This window comes from Muscardinus avellanarius, assembly GCF_963383645.1.
Source record: "Muscardinus avellanarius genome assembly, chromosome: 5".
NCBI lineage: Eukaryota > Metazoa > Chordata > Mammalia > Rodentia > Gliridae > Muscardinus > Muscardinus avellanarius.
Window position 1 is genome coordinate 83,598,863 of NC_137790.1, and position 25,337 is coordinate 83,624,199.

Here is a 25,337-nt window from a genome sequence, read left to right on the forward strand (position 1 = left end):
TAAGCCAAAGGCAGACCAACAGAGTAAAAAACAAATGTTAACCAGACAGGATCAGCAAAATAATTTGCAGTGCCCAGTGCAAAACAAAAATACAAGCATCTCTTGTTCCGAAATTATTAAGAATTTCAAAAGAGTGATGGCAGAACATTAAGCAAAGTAAAGTATCCTTCTGAGAACCATCCCTGTGCAACACGCACATAAAGCTGCTCTCTCTCTCCCAGGTCAGTGTGAAAAAAATCTATCATTTTCCACCAAAGTGAAGCTGGGGGTGGCAGCAATACTGGTCTCCCTTGTTACTGTCACTAATTTTATAAACACAGAGGGGAAAATAATGTTAGTCAGGGATGCTAATGTATTATCTATTGATAACAGCAAGTGAAAGAGAGTTAGAGACGAGAATATAACATTTTCATATCAGCCATAAAACCTGCCCTAAGAAAAATTCTTTGGGGCTTCATCAACATGTCCCATGTGTTTCTTATTTAACAATGGTTATTAGATTATTTGAAATGAGTACTTGGGAGGCTGAGATAGGAGGATCACAGGTTCCAGGTCAGCCTCTCAGCAACTTAGTGAGTCCCTGTTTCAAAACAAAAGATAAGATAGGGCTGGGGCATAGGTTTGAGGTACAATGCCCCTGGGTTCAAACTCCAGTAACACACACACACACACACACACACACACACACACACACACACACACGAATACTTGAAATGAAATGGAGGCCAAGGCTTCCCTTTCTAACCACAAGTTATCTTGATCTCAGAATAACATTAACATTCTCTGTAGATACACAAATAATGAATGAATAGCAATGTTACTTGTCTATCCCATCTTATCTGAAAGAGGAGGCAGTCTTTTTTCCACAAAATATAAAAAATTAAGCACAATTTTTTGATAGCTACTATAACCCTTATAAAGCAAGAAGAATTAATTTCCTCTGATTTGAAAGATGCTTTATTTCCTATAAAAGAACTGTGAAATAGTAGAGTTGCCACCTGGACCCTGAAATAACATGAGTTTATGTAAATGGAATAAAATCAGCTTCATCACAGGCTAGGGGATCTTTCCACAGAAAAATAAAGCATACTGTGTCACCGGGTTCTAACATAGCAGGTCAGCACAGAATATCCTTACAGTGTTTGGAAAAAGGAGCTGCTGTGGTCCATGAAGGAGTAACCCAAGGGTAAATTTCAAACTGTTTGCTTTTTTTCTAACGGGGGAAATTGGGAATGGAACTCAGGGGCATTCTACCTTCAGCCCTATTTTTTATACTTTATTTTGAAATAGGGTCTCACTGAGTTGCAAAGGGCCTCACTATGTAGCTGAGGCTGTCTGCAAACCTGCCATCCTCCTGTATTAGCCTCCCAAGTACTGTGATTACAAGCATATGCCACCACATGGAGCTCTAAACTGTTTGCTTTAACCATGTTAAAAAAAAAAAAAAAAAAAAAACATCAATTTCAAATTAAGGAAGCGAGTTTTCTTCATATGCGTTGGTCAGTCTTCTGTCTTTCCCAATTCCTTTTGCATTCCCATAGTCATCTATAGACTGAGCTGTTCGTTCACTACATTTCAATTTGGATGTTGGGAGTTAAAATAGTAATGGAGGACTAAAGGTCTTCTGACTTATCTTTTAAAATACCGTATTAATACAATCCCTGATATTTCATTTTACTTTTTTTTCCTGGGTTATACCCTTGTAATGATCTTAAATTCTAAATATATTATGGGCCCCAATTTTTTTCTTAGAAATCCAATAATAATGTATTGGTACATACTGCTATCAACAAACCCAGTATTAAATGCATAAATTTATTCTCATTTAGTGTTGATGATTTATTTATCTATAAAGAATTTAACATCAATTACGGATTCCGGTCATGTCAGCTGACCAGTGCAATGGAAACACGAACTTAAGTATACTTTGTGATCCCGAAAATTTTTCTCCACCTATTTATCTATAGGAGAGATATCAAAATCTCTCTTTCTCTGATGTTACTATTTGTACTAGCTCTTTGTGATGACATGGCAATAGCCCAAAGCACAAGTCAAAGTGTTAATAAAAATGGTAATAGGAACAAAAAGAGGAACAGGAGAAATGCCTGTTGAGATTTATAATCATAATTCATCTTACTTCAAACAGACACTTGCTATAGGAAACAATACCTTGCTATAATTTGAAATAAATTATAATATTTAAGTTACTGTTGTTTGTTTGTTTGCTTTTGCGGGTCTGAGGATGGGACCCAGGGACATTCCAAGCTATACCCCCTGCCCCCTCTTTTTTTGTGGTACTGGAGGTGAAACCCAGGGGCTTTTCTACCTCTAGGCTATACTTCCAGACCTATTTTATACTTTATTTGGAAACAGGGTCTCACTTACTTGCTGAGAGCCTCACTAAGTAGCTGAGGCTGGCTTCGAACCTGTGCAATCCTCCTGTCTCAGCCTCCCAAGTGCTGGGATTACAAGCATGCGCCACCACGCCTAGCTTAAGTTACTGTTACATGAGGCTATGGAATGGAATATCCACTCCTCTGTGGATCCTGGAAACACAGGGAACTCTGAAAGTAGGATTTGGTAATAATACCAGGTATAAGTTCCAACACTGCCACTGGTGCGGGGTATACACAAGGGCAAAGGAGTTGATCAACCTGACCTTAGCTTCCTCTGAGGTAAAATCTTTGTTTAACTGAGGAGATTGAATTTGATGATGCAATGCCAAGTGTGCACCCATTCTAAAATTGTTAGCTCATCTGTGAAGCTACTTTAAAAAAAAGGCCATGAGACCATTTTTTAAAAAAAACATGCTCTTGAGAGAACTGTTTTTATTTATCCAGAGTGCCCTAGCCAAACCTACATATATGAACCATCTCAAGCAGCATATATAGTTTCCTTGGCTGTTCTAACCTTTCACCTCAAGCTTCAGGGATCAGCTTTTGTGAACATGACCCTGACTTTAAAAAGCACTTACTTGATTATACCTCAGAAGATCGTACTACATTTTCATCCCCCAATATTAGCAGCATAGTGATTTTCAACAAGTATTGCCTAAAGGAGAAATGCTTGTCATTTTTAAGTGTTCTCCCATCTGGCCCACCTCATAGAATGATGGTTTGTTTTATGCTGAAATTAAACACAATTAGCGTATAGTACTCCATTAGAGGTCAAGAAGATATTTGTATTATGTCAAGTTAACTTAAAGTACCATCTTTCCACCTTAAAAATGTGTTTACCTTCACATTTTTCTCAAAGCCAAATTTTGTTAAAAGTAAAGTCGTTCACTTCTTTTGTATGCTAAAATGATCCTAAAAACTGAATGCTTGGACGCGAAATATACCCACACCTTATTATGAACAAAACCTAAGAACAACACATTTAAACACACACATATCCAATTAGAAAGAGAGTAGGCAGAAAGTTTACTAGAGTGTTTTATCTTCTGACATAAAGTGTCAAGATTCTTCTTTGAAAGCCAAGATGCCATAACTTAGGAGAGAGGTCCCTAAAAGCGCCAATTGGCAGATTGGCAGGTTAAAAATTAAGAAGAAGCAAAAAATGTTAGCTGTTTACATAGACAAAAATGTCAACAATTATTGCACATTGTATTTATGAAGACAAGAAGTTGAAAATGTACTGAAGAGAAAATAATGATCCAAACATTACTATATTGTAATGTGTATAGCTCAATAAAAATACATTTAAAATTTTATAACTTTAGTATATAGTCCCTTCTAGAAATCATGATAAATAAATATAATAAGAATTATGAAGAATCTTGATTCTGAAAGAAACTGACATCATTATGTGCCAAGCAGGTATGGTCTTAACAGAAAGCAGAGGCATGTCATTTGAATATTCAATCATTCTTGATCCAGATTTTAGGAAAAAATGTTCAGAGTTTGAGTTTGCTCAACCTAAGAGCTATTTATTAAAGTCAAAACACAAACATGATTAAGGACAGTTTCTCTACTTTGTCTTTAAGGTAATTTCCCATCTATAGCTATAAATTTACTAGCTCTATTTGGCATATATGGTGATGTTAAAGGAAGAAGTTAAGTCAGGCATGGTGGTATACACCTGTAATCCTAGTACTTGGAAGGTTGAGACAGGAGGATAATGGTTTGAGGACAGACAGCCTCAGCAACTTAGACTCTATTTCAAAATAAAAAATTAAATAGAATCTGGGGGTGTGCCTCAGAGCCAAAATGCCCTTGAGTTCAATATTAACTACAAAAACAAAAACAAAAATGAAAAAAAAAGAAGATAGAAATGAAAGCTCTGCCATGTATGTGTATAGCCCACTGTGTGTGTGTGTGTGAGTGTGTGTGTGTGTGTGTGTGTGTGTGTGTGTGTGTGTGTGTTAGTGACTGGGGATTGAACACAGAGGCATTTTATCTCCAAGGTACAACCCAGCTCTATTTTATTTTTATCTATTTCTATTTTTTGTTTTGTGTTATGGTACCAGGGGCGGAACCCAAGGGTCTTATACCTCTGGGCTAAAATCCCAGCCCTATTTTTATTTATTATTTGGAAACAGGGTCTCACTAAGTTGCTGAATGCTTCATTAAGTTGCTGGTGTTGACTTACAACCTGTGATCCTCCTATCTCAGCTTTCCAACTACTGGGATTACAGTAGTAACAAAGCGGTACTACTTTATTACTGGCTTGGCTATATTTTTACTTTGAAACTGGGTATGTCTAGGATGATAAGCGTTTCACTACCTGCTGAGGCTGTCCTCAAACCTATGATATTCCTGTCTTAGCCTCCCAAGTACTGAGATTACAGGCATGTGCCACCAGGCCTGGCTCCAGTGACTTTAGAATCACAGCAATGACACTTTGTTCATTTTAAAAATTAGTTTAAGATACGAAAAAAATAATTTTTTTGCTAGTATGTCTGTCTAACCTATATTTGAAATCATAAATTAAAACAATGAAAGTGTAATTAACATTTTATCCCAAGAATCTCTGCTCACTGTGACATAAAAGTAATGTAAATTTTAATAACATATTAATCAACAGTGAGAAAAACAGGAAAGATGAAGCATATTTATCATTCAATTCTCTCTCTGAAAAAATATTTGTCACTACATGATGATCAATACTCTTATTGGGTCCCTATTATATGCCTTGTATTTACTCATTTAATTCTCAGGAGATAGGTGGCATTGTTATCCCATCTTTTATATCTACTTTACAGATGAGGAAACTGAGGCTCCACAAGTTTAAGTAATTTGCTCAAGGTAGTAACAAGAGCCAGAATGTGAAACTAGCAAATCTGGCTCAGTAACCTGCTGTAGAACATCCATTCCCATTATAGGTGAGTGGGAGTCACTTAAGTGTCTTCCTGGAAATTCTCTCTAAAAGTTACATTCAAGGAAAGTGCACTCTTCTAGAGACTTTGTTCCTGCTCATTAAAGATACAGACCTTAATTCACTCTGAGAATGGCTGCAATTGCAGTTCGAGACCCAGCTCCTTGCAGCTATCACAAGAAACACATCTGATCATGTCACCCTCAAACTTGGGTCCCTTGAGGAGCTTCCTAATCTCATAGGATAAAGGCCCGCCCCCAGTCTTCAAAGGCCAGGGAGGTGCTATTGGAAACTCCACTTTAGCAAATAGGCCTTCTATCAATTTTGCAAAGGCAAATCCTTTCAGTCCTCCAGCCTCAAGATCCCAACTGTTTCCCAATTCATCAGTTAGCTTTTAGTTTCAGTGTCATCTCCCAGGGACTTTCTCTCATGGTCCCGATTGCTTAGTCCCCTTTGTTTAACATTTTCAAAGCACTTTCCCTTTGTATTACATAATCACAGTTGAAATCAACTATGTGCATAAATTTTTCTGATCTTGCTTTTCTCTGCTAGACAATTAATTTATGTGAGATCATATCTGGGGTATTCAGTGCTAAATCCCCAGTACCCGGACCAGTGTTTGAAACATAGTAGCTGCTCAGGAAAGTTTTTTAGAGAATAAGTGCAAATTACTTCAAAATAAAAATCACTTTTGGAAGTCCCTCTTTTAGTCTAATACAATTAAGTATTGCGTTTTTGTTTGTTTGTTTGTTTTTATCCTGAAGCAATTCTTTATCCAAATTGTATTTATCTCTTTGCATGGTACTGCCAGGCGAATGTTATAGTGTATCCAGAAATAATCTCTATGACCTTTCCTTTATATTTTGCTTTGTCTTAGGAGGTGGGAATGGTACTTATAGCTTCAGCTTTTATGGGAACTAGTAGCAGAATAGCCAGTCCTGTCAGTCACAATGCAGTGAGTAATATCTGGTAGCTCACACCTAGCTGAGAAGTTTATTAATGAGCTTCTACTTCCTTAAAATGAACACATACACACTTTGGTGCCAAGGCGATGATTTTTACCTGATGGTCTAGATTTTGTTTCTAATGCATCTAGGTCAGCACTAAGAATCCAAATCTTTGTGGTCATGTCATTATTCATTTCCTACTGATGGCAATTATGGCCAAACAGAGGTTGCTATGGGGAAGAAGAAGGGGAAAAAAAAAACCCTGGAAATAAACTTAGGGTAAGACACTTTATTTCTGGTAGATGCCTACAAAACTGGTCCCGCCCTGTCTAATTTTCATGATTTTCTGCCCAGTTAGCCAGAATCCGTTTAGAATAATGACCTAATTAATGGCTTACAAATGCATGTTTGGAGAAACTAAGATTGCAGTTTGCCCAAATCACAAACCATTTATTGAAAATGATATAAATTCATTAATTCATTGACCAGACTTTATAACGCAAACTTTATAAAGAGGTCAAAACGCATGTCTTTGTTCAAAAGAAGAAAATCGAAACATGAAGCCAGTAGCACATTACTCAGTATTACTATTCTGAACTGACTTGAATGAGGAATCCTCCTTCAGGAGCTGATTTGCTTTTGCTTGTCAAGTGCTTTGCTGATTGCTACATTTTTATTGTATTTGAGGTAAAGTTCCCTCAATGATTTTCTCTGCTTTGTAATTAGACATGGTGACTTACCTGACATTGGAGTGTCCCTTTAAGCTATCAGTTTGAACTGCAAAATAAAACTGAAGCTTAGAGCTATATGGAAGACATGCCTTACTCTGAAGAGTTACTTACCTATTCATTTCATTCTATTTGCCCTACTATAAAAGCAACAATTATTGATTTTATAATGACAACATTTCATTAGTGTCTTTGAGAAAGAAAATTAAAGCAAAAAGAAAAAAAAAGTTTGGACGTTAAGAGCAATCTGACTTCAAGACTTCTCAGGCATCCATCAGTAATAACACCAGAGACAATAAAAAAGGGAGAATGTTTGCAAATCATCCAGCCTATTCATCCAGATCAAACCACCCACATCTCTAGTGATGATCAGGAGACGTGCAGGGGACACACTGAATCAGGTAAACACTTTTAAAAAGTGACTGCAATGCAAGATAAAAATCTAATCTGCTCAGTTTCTTTTTTTTTTTTAAATCAAACACATTCTCTATCCTCATGGGTAATCAATTATGTGAAAGCAACATACACTCTACCCTATTTACCTGTTAGAGTTCAAGTCCCCTATTCCTTAGTAAACTATTCTATCTTTTAAAAACTTTTTTTTCTTTTAAGTACTTGAAGTATAAAAAGTGGGGCTTGCAAGATGTTGATGAAAATCATACAGGTAGACAAGCCATATAGGTGGACAAAACATACATGGTGGTGCAAGCTTGTAATACCAGTGCTTGGGAAACTAAGAAAGGAGGATCTGGGTTCGTGGCCAACCTCAGCTACTTCGTGAGGCCTTGTTTAAAAATAAAGAACAAAAAATCAGGCTGAGGCTGTAGCTCGGAGGTAGAATGCCCCTGGGTTCAATCCCCAGCACGATACAAAAAATCAAAAACAAAAACATACAGGTGGACAAAGCTTGTGTCATACGTGGGATGACTTTACTTTTTTGCACAGATCAGTTACCAACAGCCATTCCTTTAAGTATATCCCATATGGCATATTTCTATATAATATATAGAAATACATATGCAACGTATTTCTATGTAACATATAGAAATACATACCACGTCAAGTTCCAGCAATAGTTGCCTGCCCCCATGACATCCAGGGAACACTATGTAATGGTTTTGTAGAGGATGCAGAGGTAAACATGACACATTCTCTACCTTTCAAGAACCTTCAGTGTAGAGACATCTAGTTTACAGAAAAGTAAAGAGTTCGGAGGATGGAGGTCTTATTTTGAAGGACAGTCCGGCAAACTTGGAGAAAAAGTTCTCCTGAAGAACCTTCATGACCAGAAAAGACTCAACCTGGAGCTAAATATTTGGGTGTGGGGATGTTCAGCGTACAAAGAAGGTAGGAAGAGAGTCTTCTCGGATGTGTCTCTCTTCTGATTTTCAATCTTTCAAAGCACTGGGAATCGCTGAAATAACTTCCCAGGCCCAAGGCTTAGAAGAAAGTCATACCTGACCCAGTGTTACCATTTCTCTGTGAGTATTCTCGAGTCTTACACCTTAGTCTAGTGACAGAGTTTCACATTTAAAAATAATCAAGCCATTCTCCAAACATCTGATGTTGCCCTTTGAGAGGGTAATGGTTTTCCTTTTATTTCTCATTCCATCAGTAGACTGACACTAATCCAGCCTGATTTGGGTAAACAAGGCATATTCCCCATTGTCTCTGTGATCTGAGAAAGAATAAACTTGAGAAAGATCAGTGCCTGGATTGGAAATGGCCCCTTTGGGTGTTTTGCACAAGCTTAAAAGGAAAAAGAAAATGCCTATGAAGAGTTCTGTCCAAAGCAAGCTCACTTTTGAGGATGGTAATTCACATAGGGGTATTATACTAAACTGCACCTATTAGTGGCTTTAGCACTAATAAGAAAGTAGAACTATTTCTTTTGTAGTGTTTCCAGAATAGCTGACAAGAGTATTTCATAAATTTCTGCCTCTGGCAACACACCACAGCTTAAATCAAAATTCCCTCTTTCAGATTTTATTAAGGATAATTTTTTTTTACCATTTAAGAAACATAGACAAGATACAATTCAGATTACAAGTTTTCATGAAATATCAATTTATGCTTTTGAACACATCCACTGACACCCCAGAAATGTTTTATTCTTGCCACTTAGTCCCTATCTTGAACCAACATGTGCTTTATTTTAACACCAGTTGCTGAATTTTAAATTGACAGATGAATGCTATCTGGTGAGGCCATCTTGGCTCAAACCAATTCCATTTTATTTTTTGAAAAAAAAAAAAAACTTTAACAATTTCACTTAAAAATCAGTATTAGTCATTGCAAAATGAAAAACAACTAATTAAGTAACATTTTCAAGAATATTTCTTTTGCAGAAAATGAAAAGGGATGCATTTAGAACAGTATAGGTGTGCTACCTTATCAGACCAAATGAAAAATCAATGTGGGAAAATATAGCATACCGTTTCTGAAATGACTTTCTTTACAGACATTTCATTTGACTACTTATTTCTCCAAAGGAGCCTGAATATCACCAATGTGATATTTTGTGAAAGCTCACTGTTTCTTTTAATGGCTGCAAAGAGTTAAAAACAGGGCAGTCACATGCTAAGGTAGGATGTTTCTAGATTCTACTTTGTGCAAATGGAGGGTTAGACAGGTAAAAAAGAGAAAGAAATAAGTTCCAGGCTGGGATGTCTCTCTGCTTGTTATGGAGTTCAGTTCTCCCTCCTACCCACTCCTTTTGCTTTTATTTTAATTAATTATTTATTTATTTTTAATGAACACTCTCTACCACCTACTCTTCAGGACCTGCCCTCTTATGTTCAAGCATTTCCTAGCACTGCCTGCTAATGCGTCTACATTTTCTGGGTGAGATGGAAGTGATGAAGGAGGGCATGGAAAAAGACAATGTTAACATACTGACATGCATTTTTCTAGTATTTCTCTTTAAATATTAAGACTTCAATGTGTATGATTGTTCCAAAATAAAACTTGAAAGTTTTATGGTAAAGAATTTTCATTTAGGATACCAAGGTCTTAATTTGTTGTTGTTTAATTTAATTTAGTGGAGTTGCTTGTTTTTAAAATGAGCCATTCATATTTCTTTTCTGCTCTATGACTTCTCCTTTGGGACTCTCATTTTGAACAAATGCCATACTTAGGATGGTACTTTCAGTGGCATACTAAGGTCTGCTACTTGCTTTTAGAGAAGGGAAGAGAGGAAAAGGCTATCTTATCCTAGATCTAAGATGACTATTTAGTAAATAAAATCAGTTCTTAATTAACATAGAAAACCTGTCTCCATTTTGTTTCTAGCTTTAATTTTGAAATGTAATTACTAAGGCTCCAAAAAAGAAAAGACACCATATCTGTCTCTGCTGATGTGTAAGGAATTTGACCAGGTAATCCTCAACTTCTCCCAGCCCAACCAATCATTTGGGTTAACCCCCTCTCACAGCAGTATGCCCCTAGAGCATATATTTAAAGTTCTGAATCTTGAATTATGAATTCTACTCATGTTTCAAAAACACAGAAAGTTTCTAATTCTCTTAGTGAAGTAAAAGCCCTTGCCATCTTTTCTTGCTGTTTTGTTTCCTTCTGGACATAAATATTAAATGGATAGTGGAGTTTAAGCCCCATTCTTTTTTCAAATCAATATACCATGCTCCTTCATCTGGTCTGATACACTTCTTCCTTGTATTTTCATTAATTTCTATCTTTTACACAGAACAGCCGTCATCTTCCTCCATTTTACCCTGAATTCTGGTTCTCTAACCATGGGAAATATTACCTTCATCATGAACAGTTTGGATTCTGTTTCTCTCCTTGAGAATTTCTGGTGTCTCTTTTTGATTCTGTCTTGTGCTAGAATTATTTAGGAGGCCTGTATACTTCTTAGGCTGCTGAATTCTCAGAATCTCATGGCTACAGTACACTCACTTCTGCTCTCCTAACAATTCCCATCTCCAGGACCATACTTAACTAGCTCCCATGTGTTGAGTTGTAAGGAAATGCTCCTTTTAGTGGCAGAAGTGATCTAAATGGTGTGAGGCTGGCATATTAAAATCCTTGGCTTACAGGCAAATTTAAGCTACTTTTTCATTTTGGTTTAAGGTATTGGGAAAAAGAATGAGATCTTTATTTTTGCATAACCAAATAATGTTCTATCCGGGACATGTTTAAAAGTGAAAAGGGGTGCTACTAATAATTATGCTGGAATAAAGGGTGTACATAAGGATGAAGCAAGACCAACAGTTCCCAACTTACCTATGGCAGGGGCCACAGTTATAAAAAAGAGGGCAAGAATACATGAGGTATATGAGTCCTTAGAAACAATCCATTTCCAGAGAAATGATGAGTATTCCTGCAAAGCAGGCAGTCAATGTGCTGTGTAGAACAATGTTTTTTTTTTTATTAATTTCTAAGGAGTCTAGAGCAAAGTTCTAGACTTTTCTCCTCCCCAAGAGCTCTGATTATACCACTCCCCTATTCAGAACCCTTTCCTGGTGCGTCACTGCCGCTGTGTGAAACATGCTATCTTCCCAGTGCTGTGGCCCTCTCTGCGCCACTCTAAGCTACACTGTTAACTTTGTTCTCTAATTATCTCATACCTTCAATTCCATCTGAACTATCTGACATGTTTGAATGCTCCAGCCATCTCTCCACCTCTGTCGCTATCTTCTTCATCTGAAATCTTCCTTTCCTTTTGTATTTTTTGGACTCAGAAATAAATTATCTAACTCTTCTTCCAAGTGCAGCTATGCCTTACATATTCATATGAACTTTTTTGACCCTCTGGTTTAGGCACTTTCTTTGGCGGTTTATATTATCTTAGTCACACGTCTCACATGGAAATTAAGATTTGCCCTTTATTATAACTGTATGTAAGTTAGGCATGGTGGTGGATGCTTGTAACCCAGTACTGGGGAAGCTGAGAGAGAAGGATCACAGGTTCCAAGCCAGCTTTTGCAAGATGGTGAGCAACCCACTGATAACCTGTTTCAAAACAAAAAATAATAAAATAGAACTGGAGGTGTAGTCCAGAGGTAGAATACCTCTGGAATCTCAATTCCTAGTACCACAAAACCAAACCAAACAAACAACAACAACAAAAAACCCAGTATGTGTATGTATATTGAACATACACATATGTTAATTGGCTCAGTCTCCCAATGAACTATAAACTCCTGAGTACAAGAAGTACTTTTACTCATTTTTAGATCCTAGTACCATCAAATACATAATGGATGATTATTGAATATTTATTTGAAAAGAAGAGACAAGTCCTTTTTCTAGCCTATGTTCTCTTCAATACTATTTTAATAAATCATAACAAAGTATAACTCAACAAAACATGTAAGTGAAAATTATAAAATATTTAGAGAAGGAACACACTAATAAGCCACATTCCACATTTTTGTGTTTGTACAGTGTGTTCTTTAAAAAAGATTAGGAGTAAGATTAACTTCTGGATCAGTGTCTCACTCTGGTACTTCAATTTATTGTTTTCCATACCCACAAAATATTATTCTACTGGATACCCTGGACAGACTCCACTAAATTGTTTTAAGATAATAGCACCTTTGTTAGTCATTTGTACTTTTTCTCATCATAAATCAAAAGAAAATTGAGAGTCTACTAAGCTTGGAAAAGTTTTCACCTTCAAAATAGTAAAGCTTTTTTGGAAACTATAAAAATAGGTTGTTTTGAACTGAAGTAGCTTTTGGTTATCTGTGCTCATTCTTCCTTCATTATTGACATAAAACAATTGGAAGTTGAAAAATACTCAGCAGGAGAAAAATGTTTGATTTGATAATCACAATATGAAGGGAAGATTTTTATCCCTCTCTCCTGCAAGCCTAGGTCTCACCAACACATCTAAGAAACCGGGAGCACAGTGGCAACAATGTATTTCTCAACCATTTGGCCCAAATCCTTTCTTGACAATCAAAATCTTAGGACCTCAAATACATATACCTCTAATAGAGTATATACACTTAAAGAATATAAATTCTTTACCTGATCATTGTCTAAGAAGATTTTAGCAAAAAGTTCAGAAAAACATATGTTGCAGTATGATAAAAAAAGCTCGACATAATCCGGACACCCATCCATGCTTCCTACTGTGCTCCCCACACTCCTCTTGAGTTTTCTAAAAAAACAAACCAAACCCAGCATGCTTTTTCTTATCAAGATAAAGGAGAAGTGATTCATTATCACCAAATCATTTTTCCAATAGTAGTAAAGGAAGGTATGATCTATGATCTAAGATCTCTTTCTCCCAGTCCCCTCTGGGCTCAAGGGCACCCAATTGGAAAATGAGGAGCACAGCCTGGAGTCTGGGAGGCCATTTGGCAAACCTGCAGTTTCTGCTTCTTGCTCACTGCCCTTTTTCTGAGGAGGCTAAACATTTCAGAAGCACAACTGGAAAAGTCTAAGATAGTGTATTTACTAATTACTAAGAGAAAAAAACAATTCCACTTAAAATGGTCCAGCCAGTAGAAATAGTCCTGGGACATTTCCCTTAACCATGCCAGGGCAGAGGTCAATGAAATGACCATGACCCAGACTCTGAGCGCTAAGACTGCTGCTACCTTAGCACTTTTCTTGCTGCATTCAAAAAAACTGCCACTGACTTTTCACAGAAACCTTTTTGGATCATCTACTATGAATTCTAATAGTCATTTTTCGAGTATAGTTAACCTCTCTTTGATTAAGACGAGATATTAATAAGCAGGATTAAATCATACACCCGTGGTGCTCTCAAATATAGAAAGAAAAGCCACTAACTCTGATTTGTTAAGTATGAAGTGTTTTGGTATATGAACCTCAAATTCTGTTTAAGGTTCATTATTGCCAAAATGACTTTTCTTCTTCATTCAAAACCCCAGATGGGAAATTTTAGTCAAGAATTTTTTCTAAAATGGAGTCTCTCTCTCTCTCTCTCTCTCTCTCTCTCTCTCTCTCTCTCTCTCTCTCTCTCTCACACACACACACACACACACACACACACACACACACACACACACAGCATCGCTTTAGCAAAAAATGTGAACTAAAACTTGAGTGTTGAAAAAACTCCCTTTCTGTCTTTTCTCTCTCCAAGTCTGTGAGGAGTCCCAAGCCTGGCACTGGGTAGTGGAGCTCACCTGGGCTCTCTCCATTATAACCCAAGGGTAGAGCCTTAAGCCATGCCTGTTCCATCTTGCCTATGTTCTCCTCCCTTCCAGACCTTTTCCTGTTCATTAAGAGCTTCCCCAAGCCCAGCTCTGCTTGAGGGAAAATAACTGCAAAGTTGTAATAAATCAGTAAATATAATAAAGGGAGTAGAGAAAGAACAGTTCTTATATTGTTGTTGAGTTATCAAATCAAAGCAATTGCCAGCAAAAATAAACTAAGCAGTTATTTGAAGTCAGACAATACATTGCAATATTCAAATACCTTCGGTCAGACTAGAAGACTCGTGCCCTTTTTTTCATAATCGGCCCAAATTTTAGCAATTCTGGGACAATGATAGTAGACTGCTATTCTGATGTTGAAGGTTACTAATACACACGAATTCCAAAACATTATAACAATACTCAGGGGCATGTGAAAATCCAAGCATTTTATATACTCATGTTAAAAGTGCATTTTTATAAAGGACTAGATACAAAAGCTTAATCCTGTACAGAAAAGAGAGCTGTCCTTAATAAATAGAATGGGAATCCAGCCGTGAAATTATCACGTAGTGCACAGTTGCGGAAGGATATGAAAGTCATAAAGTAAATATGCAAAAGATGCGGGAAGGTAGGAAAAGTTCGGCCATATTTTTTCTTAGATACCTCTGTGTATCTCAACAGCATTCCAATAGAAAAAGACAAGCGCTGCCGTGTGAGCCCCTGGCCACACATCTGCCTAGCATTTTGAAGAACACAAAGCAATGTAAAGGTATTTTCTTACATCATAAAGATGCCATATTTTTGCATACAAAAATTAACTATTTTGTCATATAAAAAAACAGCGATTCCAACAAATCCCTTTAAAGCACAGCATATAAGCTATTTTTCACGACAATGTATTTCTTTAAATTTCTAATTTATACCATTCTTGCCCTTTTCTTACAGATGACTCTGTACTACATTTTGCTTTTCTTTTATACTTAGACATATACTTAGACACACATACTTAACCTGCTCATAAATACTGCGAGAAGTAGCGCACGAACAAAGTCAGATATTATATAACAGATCATAATGATCGAAACGGAGCAAAACTGAGTCCAATAGAAACAAGATAGTCATAAAAGTTACCACCGTTTTTTTTTTTAAATGTTTGCTAACATTTTAAGATAACTTTCAATATTAAAGCAAAACAAGAAACTCAAGTTTCTCTGCTGAGGACAAGCAAGACTGCTTGAATGTTTTAAAGGAAAATAGACACTTCCTTTTCCTTCTTTAGATAACTCGCTATTTCCCCTGCTATATTTACACAGTTCAGGTGTCTAGACAATAGCCTGGTCACTGCGCTGGTGCCAGCCCTGGTCTGTTGCCCTTTGCTCTGCCCTTCCTTTTGCGGTCTGCTCTGGAGTACTATGCATTTTGTTTTGATTTTAAAGGAGCTCAATTTGAGCATTCTAACCTACTTTTCCAAGCATTTACCTGCAAGCATTTTCATCTGAAACACTGAACGACTCTCTCCTTCCCCACAAACGCCCCCCCCCCAACCCCAAACTGATTAGTGTCAACACAGCTGCCCTATTCTGAGGAATGTAAACTAATATTGTTGTTAGACCTCCCTCAACCTTAGGAAACTTCCTCAAAGCCTTACAGTTTCTTCAGGAGTTTTCTTCTCCCCCCAATCCATTTGCTCAGTGATTAAAATCCCTACGTCAAACTCCTTAAAAAGAGATTAGAGAATCATTTATTCCTTAAATAAAATCTTGAATACACATTTACATGTATGCATGCATAAATATTTAATAATGCATTGCCATGAAATAATATTATTTGTTATTATACAATAAACATCCAAATCAATCGCTAGACAATAGGTATATTACTAAAATCTCTTTAGGTTCTAAGTGGGTTTTTGGATAGATATCATTAAAAATAAAGATGGTTTCAAAAAATTTCACCAAATTTCTAAAAAAAAAAAAAATAAAACTTTGCTTTTAGAATTGAGTCTGGATATATATCTGAGCTAAGAAGTTAAAATATAGCCTCCTAATTTGTCTCCCTGGTACATGAATACCCAATAGAGGAGTCAACCCATGTATCTAGCAGAATGTGATCTGCTCTCACAGTCAAATCTTATAAAAAGCGATTTAATAAATCCCTGAATATTGGGCTTCTTTAAATATGCAATGTTACTTCCAAATTTTCTTTCCCCCTTTCTCCTACTGTTTCATTTCTTACATTAAAAAAAAGAAAACAAAAAACTACAGCCACCACAGAAAACATTACGAAGGGAGATTCCTATATAAAATTTGCAAAAACATTACGCTGGGTAAACAAGAGCCACAGATATGTAAGTTTGTATTTTAAAAAAACTTAAAATGAAATAGCATCTCTCAAATCTCAAATCCTTACCTCACTAAATTGAGTCTGGGCATTGTTTTCCAGGTACAACATGTTAGCTGTAAGGTTGATCAGCTGCTGTCCTCTCTTCTGGTTCCAGGATTTTGCCAACCCCCCCACCCCCTTTGAGACCCTCACAATCTGAAGTTACTAAGAAGATAACAGAACTCAGATCCCTCTCTCTCTCTTTCTCTCTCTGTACATACTTTAAAGTTCCCTAATATATACCCAACTATAGGCATGAGGGCGGGACTCTTCTCTTTACCTGTCCAATCCATCAACTTCCACCTGGACTCCTCCACTCCAATGGAGAGAGGCCTCTCCCATCTCATTAAGTAGTTAGGATTCCTTATCACCAATCTTTAAAAGCAGAAGAAAGGAAAAAACAACAGGAGAGAGAGACAGACAGACAGGTAAAACTTTCCCTGTGTCTTTCATAAGAAAGTGCACTCTCTCCCAAAAACAAAACAAAATCTCCCCAAACAGAGCTACCATCAGGACTTAGAGGAATTTCAGAAAGTTATTTTATACTTTAATGAAAAGTAAAATTTCAAAGAAAGTTTTTGAAGGAACTTTTCTTCTTTTTCTTTCTTTTTTTTTTTTTAAAGTTTGCTTTGTTTTTAATTTAGCTTGGGGGTTTCAAGAATGATTATAACAAGTTAGAAATCAGAAAAATCACTCAAAGTCATTGCTATATTTCCTCAATTTAAAAATAAAAATGTAATGCTGGAGAGATGAAAAGTGTTATTCTCTCGAGAAAAATGGCAGTGCTTTTAGAACAACTAATACCAACATGAGCCACTTGGTTTTTCTGAGCTTGTTTCAAGGACAATTTAAAACACTGGTCCTATTACTTGATAACAATAAACAAATACTTACATATAGGAAATAGAAATCCTGAAAAATATGCCCATTAAAAAAAGCTTCTCTATTCAAATACTTATTTTCTCTACTTTTTATACCAAGTTTTATTAATATTCAAAGATAATATTATTTCCTGTAAATGGGTAAAATTATTTACATGATGATTTTATTTAAATTATTACTAGAATATATCCTAAAGCATGACAAATCATTTAGCTTTGGCCTTAAAAAATGTGTTTCCATAAATACACAAGAACATTCATGTAGAATTTGGCCTTGGTTACCAAAATTGACTGAAGAAGAACTGCACTCTGACTGATTGACTAAAATGCTATTTTACTATTGCTGAGCATTTGAAATTCAGTTTAATTTCTATTTATTCATCACTCTCCATCCCTTAATTGGGAAGCCAGTTCCCTCTGTTTGAGCTGAAACTGGTTGAGATGACAAATGAATATGTAGATTTCTTCTAAAATTTGAAAGGTAAGAAAATTAGAAGTCAGAGTAGATTAATATACACATTTCAAAAATAAAGTTTGCAAATGTGCACACAGCCTGGCATTTGGCTCCTTTACTCCTCCTTTAGTATCCATAAAAATGTAAACACATAAAGGATAATGTGGTCCTGGGGTAAAAGTTAGTTTAGGCCTCCTGAATTATTGCCAAGAATATGTCTTACTTTTTTTTTTTTTTTTACAAAAAATCTCTCATAATTTGTCTCAAGTATACATGGATATGTCAGTCTATAGAATTTCAAATTATTGTATAAAGCCTTTATTTCTTTACTCAAAAATATTAGGAAGAATGATTTCTCTTACTACCTGTAATGAAGCAAATGAGCACTATCTATAAGGGAAATTTTACTTAAAAATGAAGTGTAATCATTTAGACCACATATTTTAATTTTATGCCCACTGACACCTTAAGAGCAATAATAGTGGAATGAAGATGGTTGCTTTCTTAAAGCTGTGTTCTATTCCAGTGGTTCAAAAACCCGGATGACTCTGAAAAGCAACCAAGGTGCTTTTTAAAGCCAAATATCTGGACCTGGCCCCAGTTCTACTGAATAAGTCTCCAGGGATGCAAACCCCAAACCTGGATTTTATGCAGCCTTCCAGACAGTCCTGAATAAGTTACCCTTCAGAACAAGGAATCAGTGCTGCATAGTAGATTCTGTTAGCACAACTGCCCATTAGGTTGTTTGTTTGTTTGTTTGTTTGTTTTGGCACTGAGGATTAAACCCAGGGGTATTCTGCCTCCAAGCTACACCCTCAGCCCTATTTTATTTTTCATTTGGAAATAGGGTCTCAGTAAGTGGCTCAGATTCTCAGTAAATTACTGAGGCTGGCTTCAAACCTGCAACCCTCCTGTCTCAGCCTCCCAAATACCGAGATTACAGGCTTGTACCACCGTGCCCAGCTAGATTCTTTGTTACAGTAATGGGACAGTATAATCATTTAAATCCCTGTTTCAAAGGGTCTAAATTTTCATAATACATGATGAAAATGTAAGCTAACTTTGTTTTTCAGGAAATCAAATTATTCCTAGCATGACCGATAGATGGGTAAGTCAAATTTCTTCTGTGTATCACCTCAGCATAAGCAAATCTGTGTTTTCCATCTAACATAAATCCTTCAAAATTTTGGACAAAATCAAAGATAGTATATCTATGGTGACTCCCTGAAAACTTTGGGTAGCTGAGGAAAAAAGCACTGGACAGAGCTAGGAAGTGTGGGCTGTATTGTGAGTTCTGCCTTCGGCTAGCTCTGTGCCCTAGGGGCAAGTTACTTAACCACTCTGGATGCATATTCCTTGCTTGTGAAATGAAGAGAACTGAATGATTTCTAAAGACATTACAAAGATAAAGGTCTTTGTCCAGATTTCAAAGAAGTGATCTAGAAAATTACTTATATTTCTCTTTTTTTACCTTGACATTTGTCCCTCAATTTGCTCCTCTCCATATTGTGCAGATGTAGTGAGGTTGTATAGATATTTAGAACCTTAAATGACACATGTATCAGGGGGAAAAAATGCATGGTTTTTGTTTTTGCCTGAAAATATTCTCACAAGGAAAATTTAGCTAATTGTCCTTTTTTTTTTTACTTTTTATTTATTTATTTATTTATTTTTTTGCTGTGCGGGGGATGGAACCCAGAAGCATTCTACCTCTGAAGTACAACTCTAGCCCTGGTTTTTTTTATTCTTTATTTTGAAACAGGGTCTTACTGAGTTGCAAAGGGCCTCACTAAGTAGTAGCTGAGGCTGTCCGTGAACCTGGATCCTCCTGTCTCAGCCTCCCAAATGCTGGGATTAAAGCTTGTGCCACCATGCCTGGCTACTAATTGTCCATTTAAATTTGAACTTAACATAAACATTTTTGTAAAAGATTTAATTAAAGTGAATCAGAAGTCAAAAACTTTTAGAGCTTCAAATTTCCCATTCTCAGCTATTTCTCCATACTACTTAAAAAGCTTTATGGTCTCAGAACCAGCGGTCAGTGCTGGCCCCTGGAGGAAACTGTCACTGCTCAAAATTCCCAATTTCCAGAATAGATTTCCTAGATGTTGGATCAACACATATGTTTTCTAGGGGAAAAATAACTAAAATTTCTTTTGGAACATCCTTTATAGTAATTCAATCCTTTATCATAAGTGTTGTATTTTCCTTTATTAGTGTGTCTGGTTTTACACATATGCATGCTATTAATATTTGCCTTTTGGTACAGAAAAATATAATTTTTACCAGAGTCAACTTTATCATATTTTTATATGACATACTGGTTTTCAGATAGTTTGGAAGGTCTTTTCCACTCCACTGTTATAAAGTACTGCAAATATATTACAATCTCACAGTGTTAAACTTTTTTTAACTTGTAAATTTTTTAGCTTTCAAGGATGTATATTTGTATGAAAATCAAAGAAGAATCCTTATTATCCATATAAATGATTTTATCATTTACTAAATAATATATATTTTCCTCTAATATTAATCATCTTTACTATATTTCAATGGAGCTATTTTATATCCCTATATGAGAACATTAAGCCAATACAAAAACCCTTAACACATAAAGTATTTACTTGAAGTTCTCAATCTATACCATGTAGAGATGAGTAGGGAATACTATTGTATAAAATTTTAGAAAATAAAAAATTAAAGCAATTTTGAGCTCTTTGGTCTATCTCTGCACTCAGGGTTGGAGTTGAGCAAAGAGGAAGAGAAACGTGTAGGGTTTGTGAATCTGAATAATCATGCTAATGGAATCTCTAACAATATTAGTTCTATTGCATTGAAAAAGAAGTTAAGACAGAAGAGGCCAAGAACATGGGTAAATTGAGCTAGTATTAGGTAGTTACTAAAGGAAACAAAAAGTTGGTTATTTGTTTCCACAGCACTAGTTGAGACTCTAAGGAAGAATGTGTAGTTAGTTGTAAGTTTATCAGTCCTTTTATGCATGAACCAAAATCTACCCGAGAGTAAGTAAAAAAAAATATGTATGAACATCTTTCTTTTTCCCTTCTAACGCCCTCTCATTCACAGTTCATCTTTAAAAAGAGCAACTCTAATCATGTCACTCCCCAAGGTACCCCAATGTCAATGAGAAGAAACCAACTATACAGATAGGCACGCAGAGTCATTCAAAGTCTGGTCCCAAACGCCCTCTCAGCCGCATCTTCTCTGTATTACATTCTGCTTGTTATATGCTAGCCCCACCTGGCCATTTCTCTCACTCTGCTCTATCTGGTCTCTCAGTTTGGAATGCCTTTATTCTCTTTACCGGATAGATTCAAACATTTTCAGATTATTTTAATGCTACCTTCATGCAGACTTCTCCAATCCCCTAGAGTTGAAGTTAAATCTTATATGAATGTTTATAAATTCAGTAATATAACTCCACTTTTCAATGCAAAAGGTTATATACTTGTCATCAGAATACAAACCTTTTGAAGTGATGATGCTCTCAATCCAAGCTCAATATCTCAAATCCTCAACAATTATTTGTCAAAAGGGAAACCTGCCAACAGGATAAGCCTATAATAGTAGAAAAAAAGTCAGGTTTTCTAGAGCATTGTGAAAGCTAAGAAATGTTGGGACTTTCCACTCTGCTGCAGAATAAAATCAACTGGATCTTTTAAACTACAGCTGCCCTTAAGTTAAAGTATGAACAGTGCACATGGAGAACTTCTGAAGCTCTCAACTTCCCTGAGCTGAGTCATTTACCTCTCCTGCTTCATGGAAGCGACAACAATGAACATCTGCAGAAGCTAATGAGACAACTAAATTAATTCACCAAATCAATTTTCTCTCTAATGGAAAATGGCTAAATTCCAAAGCAAGATATAGGTTATATCTATCTTAGCATCATTGGCTAGACTCTGAAAAAAGAGTGACCATTTTATAGAAGAGGAAGTGAGTTCTGTCCTAAATATTACAATTGTTCTCAAGGTACAACTTTTCACTTGTGTAATGTTTAAGTAAACAATGAAATAGTGAGCAGGATCTAGATTCTCTCTGAACATTTTATGGGTTAGGTACTCTTCAAATAATATTACATAATAGACCTACTTAATTCTTATAAAAATTATGATTTTGGCACTGTGATTATTGCTCCTTTATTGATGAAGATGCTGAGATATAGACAGATAGTAAATGAAGGAAGTAAGATTAAGATTTGTACATTTTGGCCCCAGAATCCATACTAAGTCTATGCTGTATGATTATATAGCATCTTCAAATCACTTCTGTGCCACCCCATGTTTAACTTTCATTCAATGTTAGCTGTGTAGAGCCCAGTGGCTCATTTCCCAGAGAGCCTACTCTGTGTTTATAATAATAGAAGTATGTTTTCATCTCCCTGGATTTAGATAATGCCTTGCTTTCAAAGAGCTCCAAAACAGGCCAATGAAATAGCTGCAGAAATGTATGAAGATGCAGTCTTCTCTCTTCACCTTGTTTTTCAACAAGCATGTAAAATTATTTAGATTAGAAACTCGTGTAATATTTAAAAGTAAAAAATTAAAAGTACAAATAAAAAATAACACCAACTATGAGCATACCCTTTTGAGAGAATTATTGTTAAAAGTTTCCCTGGGCATTCTCCTGTGTTTATGTATGTAAAAAAAAAAAAAAAAAAGATCACACTCAATATGACTTTATTTTTAGTTGTCACACTTATCATTTGCCTTTTAAGTATTCATATACTCAGAGATACTGGTTCAAATATTATGGGCTTAAATCAAGATGGGTGCCATACCAAGATATTTTTTGAAAGAATAACACTGAAATACATGTGTATGAGCTTAACTATCATAGCACTGAGGATTATCTTTTCCAATTTTTTTTTTCTTTTGCAGTAACTGGAGATGGAACTCTGCCCCTGAGTTACACTCCCAGTCCAATTTATTTGCCCTTTTAATTTTGAAACAGGGTCTCACACTGGCCTAAGTAGCTGAGGCCGTCTGTGAACCTTGGTCCTCAGGTCTTTGCCTCCTGAATGCTGGGATGACAAGCGTGCGCCACGACGCCCAGCTTTTTCCACCTTTATGAATGAAGTTTATAAATAAAGTTTGTAAACTTCATTTATTAAGTCAATGTTAAAAGTCTTTATTTATTTTTAATTTTTTGCCGTACTGGGAATGGAACTCAGGGGCATTCTACCTCCAAGCTACACACCCAGCCCTATTATTTATTCTTTATTTTGAAAAAGTATCTCACTGAGTTTCAAAGGGCCTCACTAAGTAGCTGAGGCTATCATCAAACCCTGATCCTCCTGTCTCATCCTCCCAAATGCTGGGATTACAAGTGTATGCTACCACGCCTAACTATTAAAATATTTGGTCTTTCTCCCAGTCTCTGACCTTATTATTAAAGATATTAACACTTTGAAAAATTCACCAAATATTGTCAAGTTACTTTTTTGTATGTAGAGAAATAAGAGCTTGTTATTACATGAAATGGCCTATTTAGGATTTCTTTATTACATGTGTTGTTTATAGAAAACAGAGTCTATGGAATAATAAATAGCCATGTACCGCAGAACCTACAGATAACAACTGTTAAAATTGGAGTATATGGTCTGAACAGATATATATTACCTAAAAGTATGTATGTTTCATAAACTGTTATAGAATGTTATATACTGTATAAATTAGTTATAGAATAATCATTAAGGATATATTTTATTAAGTATGTATATACACATATGTTTTATAAATTAACCTACCAATATGAGTGCATTTTCAGTTCATTAAATGTATTTTGTTGTTGTGGTGGTGCTGGGGATTAAACCAAGGGCATTCTACCTCTGAGCTACAATAAAACAGGATATCACTAAGTTGTGGAGGGTCTCACTAAGAAACTGAGGCTAGCCAGGTGTGGTGGCACACACTTGTAATTCTCAGAGTTTTGGAGGCTGAGACAGGAGGATATCTGTTCTCAGACAGGCTCAGCTACTACTTAGTGAGGCCCTTTGCAACTTAGTAAAACCCTGTTTCAAAATAAAGAATAAAAGATAGAGCTGGTTGTATAGCTTGGAGGTAGAATGTCCCTGGGTTCCATCTCCAGTACTGAAAAAAAAGAAAGAGAAAAAGAAAAAAGAAAAAGAAAAAAGAAAAGAAAGAAAGAATGAAAAAAAAGAATGAAAGCAAGAAAAAAACTGAGGCTGGCTGCAAACCTGGATCCTCCTGTCTCAGCTTCCCAGGTACTGGGATTATAAGCATGTGTCACCATGCCTGGTTTCATTAAATGTTTTTAAAATAGTGTTATGTTTTAAAATTTCTGCATAGTCTTATTAAATTAATGTAGCATTTATCATTAATTGAACATTCAATTTGCTTCCATTTTGTTTTTTTTTTTTGTTTTTGGTGGTACTGGGGTTCCTGGAAGCCCTTCTACCTCCGGGCTATATTCCCAGACCTATTTTATACTTTTTTTTTTATTTGGAAACAGGGTCTCTTAAGCCAGCGTGGCTGGCTTCAAACCTGTGTGATCCTCTGTCTCCGCCTCCCAAGCGCTGGGATTATAAGTGTGTGCCACCACGCCCAGTGATTTGCTTCCATTTTTGTTAATGCTAGAACTAAACCAAAAAGTACTATGTTATTAATTAAAACATATTAATATACACTGAATTATTCAATTAAAAGATAATATTTTAAAGGCTTATAGATACTAGTATATTAATCTCCAGGTTTTATAGCAATTGATGTTCTGAGTAAGAATACAAACTGGGCATGGTGGTGTAGGTTTGTAATCTCAGTACTTGGGAGGCTGAGACAGGAGGATCAAAGGCACAGTCTTAGGTAGGGAGACCATTTCAAAGTAAAAATAAAAATAGGGTTAGGGATATAGCTCAGAGATAGAATGCAGCAGGGGTTCTATTCCCAGTGTCACATAAACAAACAAACAAATGACAAAAAGTTCACTTTACCACAATAGCAGTAGCACCTATTATTATTTAAAAGTTTAGAATGTTTTAGCATTAAAATTCATGAAAAAGTTTCTTCTTCCTTTTACTACTTTACATTACTTAAATAAACACATTCATAACCAGCCCCTTGATTGACCCGATTTGGAAAGAATAGGTCTTTAAATTAAACCAATTTGAACCAGGCGTGGTGGTGCACACTTGTAATCCCAGAATTTGGGAGGCTGAGACAAGAGGATTGTGGTTCTTGGGCAGTCTTAGCTACTACTTGCTGAGGTCCTTTGCAATCCAGTGAGACCTTGTTTCAAAAATAAAAGAATAAAAAACAGGGCTGGGGAGTGTAGCTTAGAAGTAGAATTTCCTTGGGTTACATCCCCAGTACCGAAAAAAAAAAAAAGATAAAAAGAAAAAAATTAAACCAATTTGTGTTTGAAGTTTGGTAGGTTGCCGGGCGTGATGGCGCAGGCTTGTAATCCCCACACTTGGGAGGCGGAGACAGGAGGATTGTGCAGGTTAGAAGCCAGCA

The 25,337-nt window shown here is 36.1% G+C and overlaps 1 protein-coding gene across 9 annotated transcripts in view; it reads right to left on the reverse strand.

Moving 5' to 3' along the window:
• Positions 1-25,337, reverse strand: part of TP63 (tumor protein p63) — a gene marked incomplete at both ends in the record, with an annotated part of 218,555 nt that overhangs the window by 78,624 nt on the left and 114,594 nt on the right. For 4 of the 9 annotated variants that reach the window (XM_080695817.1, XM_080695816.1, XM_080695822.1 and 1 more), the window contains one exon: positions 16,537-16,584. The exons of 4 other annotated variants lie outside the window; for them this stretch is intronic. In XM_080695817.1, coding sequence (XP_080551943.1) covers positions 16,537-16,578 — 42 coding nt within the window. Of the gene's footprint in view, positions 1-16,536; positions 16,585-25,337 lie in introns of those variants that run through there. One more of the 9 variants, XM_080695818.1, reaches the window with a different exon arrangement.